Source organism: Argopecten irradians, chromosome 12 (genome assembly GCF_041381155.1).
Source record: "Argopecten irradians isolate NY chromosome 12, Ai_NY, whole genome shotgun sequence".
Taxonomy (NCBI): Eukaryota; Metazoa; Mollusca; class Bivalvia; order Pectinida; family Pectinidae; genus Argopecten; species Argopecten irradians.
In genome coordinates, this window is record NC_091145.1 from 36737766 (window position 1) to 36746496 (window position 8731).

An 8731-nucleotide genomic window follows, 5' to 3' on the forward strand; every position below is an offset into this window, starting at 1 on the left:
TATTTTTTTTTATAACATAGCTTATTTTTTCTTAAGATTCTCACGAAATAGTGCCGTCATTGCTTAATTAAATTCTGAAACAAAGAAGGCAATCTACTGTATATACACAATGTTATAGGCTTTATATCTTGGAAGATACGAGGGCATTGCGTTCTTTATTCTGCTTATGTTCTTACTTCGCTGTCATCAGTATAACAAACCAACGGCAGGTGTGTTTGTCATCTCGATCAGTGCTGCAGTGATACAGCAGAGTAGCAAACAGGTATGTACTGGGAGATGCATTAAAGTGACGTCACAATATAATTAAAATTAGAATTGCAAGTTTAATTTTAATCAGATTGGGTGACGTCATAGGACTTTGCCGACGATTAACTTCATTAATGTTGTGGCAAAATAATTCAGCAAAATAGTAAGTGGAAGAAATGCTTTTACTGAAGTTCATTTTACTTTCTCTCACTAAATTGTATAATCTTCTTAACTACTGGTGAAAACGTCTGCGAAAAAAGGCACAACACTGTAAATAGAAACATATTCGATTTTCTCGATTAAGGATTTAATCTTAGCGTTCGGATTATGACAAACTCTATTTAATGTATTTATTCATTTTTATCTCTACTGCAATCGAGAAAATCCAACCTAGCAATAAAGTCTATGACAAGATTTTTTTTCTTTTTAGATAACCCCAAAACTAAAAACAACCAAACAGCATACAATAAGAGGATAGATTACGTACCTTGTAGTGCTTGAAATTGCACTTCATACTTTTTACACAATTCAACAAAATTACTGTAAACATATTTATTTTAGCGCTGTCAATTTCGTGTGCAAATGTGAAAAAAAAACTGTGAAAGATTTATTAGCGCAGATATAAATTACGGTAATGCGTTATTCCTTACCGGAAATACTCTTTTAAAAATTCAGCGCTGTATATGTATTAGCGCTTCAAAGACAGCGGCAAAATAACACTACCGCTCTAAAAAGTACGTTTACAGTAAGGGACTTGAAACTACAGTAAAACGTGCAAAGCTTCCTTATTAAATATATTAAGGTACATTTTAGCAAGCTTACATCTATTGTTTTTAAAACGTTGCCCCAAACATACTCAGAGATGGTATCGACATTGGAGATTGTTATACTTTGATCTCGTACTTACATGTATCCATCCACCAGCCCGAAGGACTTTGAATTTTGAGAACGGTGAATAGATTTTTAAGTGCAACCCTATTACGTCGATTACTTGAAAACCACAGTGCTTTGACATTTTGTAAATAAAAATCGTTAAAGATAGTTAATGAAAAGTGATTTTTAATCTGGACGCCACATACTACTAATGGACGTAAACATGTCATTTAAATGCGAATAGAAATAAAAGATTGAAGATTGCTATCCAACAATAGGGAAAACATAGGCAGATTTTCACAATTCCATGAAAGTCATTTCCTTTCGATTTTCTATGAATACATTTCTATTACTGCGCACACAAGTCAAAATACAATGCAAACAAAGTAGTTTTTGTTAATGACTAGATTAATGTATTAACACTTTAAGCCTATATTGACTTTAAACGATTTATCCAATGATTGATGATCAATATTGTATGCATTAAAATAATTACACATTGCCCTTTTTCTCTGACATACGGCACAATTACTTACATTGATACATATGTCAAGGACACAGACTAAAAAGGTGTGCACAAAGCGGATTTTACCTTTTGTTTTTTCCAATCGGTTCCCTATTGTTGTTACTTTGTTATTGTATTTTTGTTTGGATATTTTTTTTAAAATAAAAAGTTGAATGTTTGTTTCTCTCTACTCCTTTAAAGTTGAATTACAACTTCATAACAGCAGAGCTATTTGATGGTTCGGAACTGTTATCGCGATGCCATTGACCTTGGTAAGTCTAGAACAGGTATCACGATATCATCCACCTGATATAGTTGTGATAGACTATCTATACAAGCCTACTGGCCTAGTAAGCACGAAAAGGTCGGGAGAGTGAGCAGGTCTCTGAGACAGGTCTAATATACAGTGGTCAAGACAGTGGTCAGCGATGTCCAAGCCCAGGAAAATACTGTTGGCCATGGATGGCAGCTACCACTCCGAGTTTGCATTCGAGTGTAAGTGATTTTATTTTTAAGGTAACTTGTTATCATATAAAGCTGGACACAAGTCTATCATGTATCTTACACGTGGTGGATTTATACAGCTGGATGTCTTCACACTCCATATTTAATAAATGATGACGATAAACATTAATAACGAAGTAAGAATTTGCTGCAAACAAACATTATAAAGGTGCCATGAAGTGGTGTTTTCAAAATTTGATTTCAACTTAAATTGTCTTAATTAATCATCTCTTAATGTACATGTATAATGGCTTAATTGGGTCAATTTGAAAATTGACTTAATATACAACGTTGACCAGAAAGATATATAAAACATTGCATTATTAGAGTAATGTAAATATGGACAAGGACGATAACAAAATCTGCTTCCTAATCCTTTCGAAAACTCAACATTTCAACACCCTTTTATTCTGTATACTTTTCTGCGATATCTCCAACAATTTTCAGTCATCAGCCTATCAATGCCCATTTCTTGCAAAGTAACAACAAGTATAACTAGGGCCATGATTATTGTTTATCTGGTAATTTCCAGGGTACGTAAACAACCTGATGAGATCAACTGATCAGCTCGTGATTGTCAGTGCACTAGAACGTCACAATGGCCTGAACAACGGTAAGCACATTTAGAATAAACACCTTTATTTAGAGATAATTCACTAAAGTCATTACAATACCATTTAATTTGTTTAGGCTTTTATCATATGAAATGATTAGTAACCTAAACAGTTACTAGAGTTTAGTTTATTTGGTTTTGTTCTATAATCACTGAGGGTTGTCTCCCTCTCATCTGGTACAAGACAGACGACGGTTCTCATGAATGGTATTATAAAATAGTATTCAGTGTGGATTGTCTCCCTTAGAACTAATTTAAGGTCTGAGTGATCATTCAAATGGACCAAATACCGTTCAACGTGATTTTCTTTAATTTTTGAAAGTAGTTTATCTCAGCATACATTTAGTATTACCCTTATGGTGTTATATTACAAGGTGACATTGTGACAAACGGTTAAAATCCGTACCCATGTAAACAAGACATTAAAATTAATGTGGAATTTATTGACACGGGGTAAATTGACTTTTATCACTAATCTTAATGCCAAACATAGACATATATCATTAGTAAGATTTACCGGAAGTGGGCTATGTGGACTTGCGCATCATATTGGTGATGCGGAACAGATGAATAGATCTGTTACCAAGTCACATTAACAATAAACGATTTTCTAGTGCTGCAGTACGGTTTAGGGATACGTTCGTAGTTACACTTTACATAGTGTTGATATTCAGACTTTATTGGTCTTACAGAGGGAATGACCAAAATATGAATCATGTTCATCCATGACGTACACAGGCAAAATGTCTTTATGTAATTACGTATCAAATTAAAAACTCAAATTGACACCAAATTGGCTTGAATTCCACACAAAGATGTCTTCAGGTCAAGTTTAAAGTGAATAGTCGGGCAAAGAAAACCAGTCTAAATGCGTTCATTGGCCTTCCAAAAGTTTCACATATTAATACGACGGCCAAGTTCTGCTTAGTTTCCCAGTTCTGACCATTAAAGTAAGAAAAGTTGAAAGCATTGAAAGCGAGGCTGCGTGGAAATGTAACCACGGACATAGTGAGCCGGGAGGACGTTTTAGAATTTCCATACTTTAAATTTATTTCTTCGTACGCAGACAGATTTTGACGAGAGATTTTATTTTTCCATTTCATAAGAAATTATACTGGATACATTCACACCATTTTTACCGACTTTAGCCTTCCTTGCCCGACTGTTCACTTTAAGTGAAATTAATTTGACATGGATTTCAGGTAACTTGATTTCACATGAAGGTTTTGTAGGCAAATCTTACCTGGAATTCACGAATTTGAAAGTAGATTTTCTGTTAATTTCACGCCAAGCTCACATCGGTGAAATTAACCTGACAACATTTAGTAGAATTAAGCTGAAGACATTTAGCATGTGTTTATCCTAAGCCTTTCTTGTGGTGGCTGTTGATTTTGTTATTCGTATTTTATACTGCAGCCCTCGGAAGTGCTGACATACAGTCTCTGTGTACTATACTGGATGAAGAAGCAGATGAACACAAGATATTGGTTGAAAACTTAACGAAAAAGCTGGAATCCACAGGGGTGTGTTATCATTACATACACATATGATAATATAAAAGCTAATTGTCAGTTGCCCCCTACACTTCCTTGAACCAAAAACAAAGTAGCGACAGAAAAAGTATCATGCAACTATACAAACCTGTTATCACGTCAGGTTACACCGATTAGTAATGACCATTAAGACGATACGTATAACCTACCTATTTTTATGATATTTAGCGTTATACCTCAAGTAAATATGTAAGATCAGTTATGAGAGGTTTTTAACATTGAACGAATCTGCCATCACAATTGACACATGATCAGTCAACATGAAAATGGGCATTAAGAATCCACACCTCTGAGGTTTCAGTCCCGTCGAAGTCTCGTTTTAACAAAGATAAAGGATGTTAGGAGTTTGTCAAATAAAGTTTATCAATATCTGTAGCAAGTTGTAAGTTGCAAATTTTGTCCAAAAAATACATTTCTTTTCTTAGAATATTTTTACGTGGATTTTAATAAATTACCCATTTGGCAACAATTTTGAAAATGTCTCTTTTTCACTTTGAGTAGAGTTTTTTTACCACATTATTATTTAAATCGCTTTTATTTTAATCATCCCTGCGCCAGCATTTTTAGCTGTATCGAGTTACTTTTTGCTGTTATAAATCTTTACTAGGTTCGTGGTCATTAAAATATTAAGCATTAATGTGTGAAATGATACACTTTTGTCAATTTATTTTTGCATTTAATGCTAATTTGAGCACTTTCTTTTTTTACTCTTAAGTATTTAACCATTTCCCTATTGATTTGCAAGAAACATATGTAATTCCAAAATATTTTTTCTATGAAGGGTTATTGAATCTTGTAAAAATGGCTGAAAATGCTCATTTTGTAGCTAAAAATTGAAGGGTATATTGCATATGTTGTTATTCCGAAAAAAAATCTTATTAATCATAGCTGCTATATTTTTAAAGAAGACCACAGGAAAATATTTACTGCAAGCATTCATACATATTGAACATCACATTAGGAAACTTTGACTGTAATTTATCGTGAATATGGCAAAACGGCAAAAATCCCATAAAATCCAATATTATATTTGAATGACAAAAGTTAAAAAAAAAGAGCACTGACATATGTATTTTCTTCCATTTTCTTCTATGGTATGAACTCCTATTTCCAAAAAAATATTTCTCAGAGGTGTACATCTTGGAGTTTATTTCTCATGATCAGTTTTAGTGTTTTATGAAAAGAAATGAGTGTTATCTTTGTTGTCTTTAGACTGATAAAAATAATATATATTTCCTGGAAACTTGATATTACTTTATGTCGTTTACAAATGGGAATTGTTAAAGATGCTCCACCGCTGACAAATGGTATTTTTTCACTATTAAAAACAGGAACAGACGATTTAGTATTTTTCTTCAGTTACAAAAGTTACTTACTTTACACCATTACCACCATTGAAAAGTTTGAGCTTCTAATTTTACTTCAAGTTAAAAATATGAAAAATAATTAATTGCATCCCGAAAAAATTCCGTACCACTATATCCTATATGCAATGAACTACTGAATGCGCATGTACCAAAGGCAAAATAAATTATTTAATATTATTTTTTGTGTTAATTAGACTATTACAAACACGATTCAATACCAATCATTGTTCAAACGCTGAATATCATTTTTGGTCTGTCGGCGGTGGAGCATCTTTAAAGAACTATTAAGATTTTTTAATTAAGATTTATAAAAGGATACCACTGTTACAACCCACTTTAAAAAAACTAACGCCATTGTTTTTTAAAAGTACTCAAACTGCGTTGACCATATTGAACACATTTTGATATACTTCGTCAAGAATTAGGATAGGTATACTTCTATGTTGCAGCTGAAAGGGATGGTGAGAACACAGCTCGGAAAGGCGGGAGAAATTGTAATGAAAATAGCTAACGAGGAGAATGTTGACCAAATCATTTGTGGGTCAAGAGGTCACAGTAAAATGAGAAGAACGCTTATGGGTAGCCATAGTGACTATATTTTACATCACGCGCATGTACCCGTGACTGTGTGCCGTCACCCGAAACATATACACGTAGAGACAGTGGCAGGATCAATCCACTCCTTAAACAGCAACGAAGGCTGATATAGGACCTAACCATGACAACAACCCGCGCGATATTGAACAATTCAGCTGTCTCTATGTAATGCTTTTATCAATAGATAGAAAATATCCATGACCAATTAGTACTACATCAATTGCTAACAAAAAAAATTTCAAAATTGTTTCAATATTTGGTAAATGAAAACATTTTATTACATTTGTTTGACAGAAAAAAATGGGCTTTGTAATTTCAAAATTGTTTCAATATTTGGTAAATGAAAACATTTTATTACATTTGTTTGACAGAAAAAAATGGGCTTTGTAATTTTACGACCTTGTTTTAGTGTGTACTTTTTGTGCGCCTCTTTCTTTCAATGCTTGCTATAAGTTTCGAACATTCCAGTATTATGTTCCATGCTTCAATTTCATGATAACTTAATGACGATGCATATCCGGTGACGTAGTAATGGCTACATAATATATTGTACTGACTACATATACAATTTGTTACAAAAACCTCTCTGTCGGTTACTGGTAAATTAAACATTGTGCTTATATCTCTTTATCGTCTTGAAAACACTATTTGGAAGCTTGAATATTTAACATGCTTAGCTTACTGAAAATATGTAATGCATTGTTGTTTTTTGCAACTACAAATATCATATAAACAATAAATATGTTATCATAACATTATAATATTACATTAATCGTATATACTAAATTCTCTAACTGTCTTGTTTTGTTTTAAAAAGTATTACCAAATGAACACAATATGAATACGTAAAAGTGATACCGAGACAGCATTCTGAGTGAGGTATATGAGAGTAATTATAAATCTGGGTTGATAATGACCTCTGATACGTTGTGAGAATTCTCGTTAAAAACATCATCTATTAATGCCCGTATAAATTAAAACACAAATATGGTTTTTATGACGTCATAATTAACATAATAATGCTTTTTTTTTGCATTCTGGAACAGTGTTTTGATTGGAGTCATAAACGATCTGCTGCTGGCAATCTCACAACACCGAAATTCCATACTAAGACGCTACTGAGACGCTAGCTAATCTGGAGCACTTGGATCTTCGTCTCTTTTATTCACATTCAGAAGGCTTCTAACTTATCTAAATAGTTTCATTGTTGTCAATTTTCAGTAATGGAGTTCGTTTTTATGATGTCTGTATTCGTTGTATTCCTCTTTGGGACTGTTGCCATCTCTGTCGAGGAATACAGAATGATATGAGAACATATGTCAACTATGCCCTAATATAAGGTATCAATATATCACAAAAAAGTGAGTATTAAATATATTTATCGCATAATCCGCCTGATATCAAGTGATTTCGCCCGTGTAATATTTTTGCACATGTCACTAGTGTAATATGACCTGGAGCGATTGACATTGGCTGGAAATTCATTGTGATATTAAACAGAAACATTAAAATGACGTCAGTAAAAATGACGTGACGTCATAATTACGATGACGGCGGGCAAAATGGCGGACTCTACTGGATTTTCGGAATACATTTTGACGTGAAATTCTTTGTTATGTAGGTATTTGTAGTTATGTGATAAAAAGTATCTTAAATTTGTGTTAATTTCATATGAGATTTTATGAAACTCGTCTCGAAGTTTAAATTTTTGCTCGCCAAGACTCGCTAAAATAAAAACTTCTTACACTTGAACACTCATGTAAAATCCTTTATATGTAATTGTTCTTCTGGTGTCTGAGTTAAACTTTCAGAGATTTCATACCTAAAGGTTATACCCCAATAAGTTACACACTAACAATATTTAATTGCATTGATAGTTCCGTTTGTTCCAACAAGCTGTTATGATTATAACCTCAGTGCTTTTACTCAATACTTCATCTCAACATAAAATGTTTATTACAAAATATTTATGTAGTCATAATTGAAACCCAGACTTTCATCTAAATAATTAGCAATAAAGATAGTATTACATACTATTATTATTCACACATATTAACATTATGCACATTCTTCAATTATAACAAATGTGATGAATTAAGAATAATTAGATATCTATTTAATTCTAACCATAACTGAGGTTGAGAGTGAATAACATGTTCTTGTTAATCAAAGATAAATAAACAACTGTTCAGTAAATTGGAAAGATATGCGACAAAGACCAAGTAGAACGAGACTCCGCCCTTTTTACACGGTAAACCCTTTGAATACATGTGTCTGAACAGTTGTTATCTTTAATCTGAATTAAAAATGTGCGTGCACGGTCCGAATAATAAGTTCAGTATTAGGTAACTCTTTGACACCAAATCGTCGACACATGGTTTGTGTGAACCGAAGTGACCCACCCCGCAATACCAGCAATCGTATTGTGGAATTGGAAGAAAGTTTAATATTATCCTGATACGCTGATCGACCG

The 8731-nt window shown here is 33.0% G+C and overlaps 1 protein-coding gene across 3 annotated transcripts; it reads left to right on the forward strand.

Annotated features, from left to right (window-relative positions):
* The first annotated feature begins 78 nt into the window (after window positions 1-78).
* On the forward strand, window positions 79-7917 carry LOC138304855 (putative universal stress protein SH1215). Of its 3 annotated transcripts, XR_011205644.1 has the most exons (5): window positions 79-2119; window positions 2661-2741; window positions 4158-4264; window positions 6111-6423; window positions 7305-7917. XR_011205644.1 is itself a non-coding variant. In XM_069245182.1 (4 exons), exons 1-4 carry the CDS (start codon window positions 2053-2055, stop codon window positions 6363-6365), a joined length of 510 nt encoding a protein of 169 aa, XP_069101283.1. In that variant the 5' UTR covers window positions 79-2052; the 3' UTR covers window positions 6366-6568. The 3 variants fall into 3 exon arrangements, 2 of the variants coding, with proteins under 2 accessions (XP_069101283.1, XP_069101284.1); XM_069245182.1 differs by lacking the exon at window positions 7305-7917 and having other exon boundaries at window positions 6111-6568; XM_069245183.1 differs by lacking the exons at window positions 2661-2741; window positions 7305-7917 and having other exon boundaries at window positions 6111-6568.
* Window positions 7918-8731: the final 814 nt, after the last annotated feature.

Coding starts and splice junctions, on each gene's coding strand:
- LOC138304855 (XM_069245182.1), top strand. CDS start 2,053: ATGTCCAAGCCCAGGAAAATACTGTTGGCCATGGATGGCAGCTACCAC. Junction 2,742..4,157: donor TCACAATGGCCTGAACAACG/GTAAGCACATTT, acceptor TTTATACTGCAG/CCCTCGGAAGTGCTGACATA. Junction 4,265..6,110: donor AAAAGCTGGAATCCACAGGG/GTGTGTTATCAT, acceptor TCTATGTTGCAG/CTGAAAGGGATGGTGAGAAC.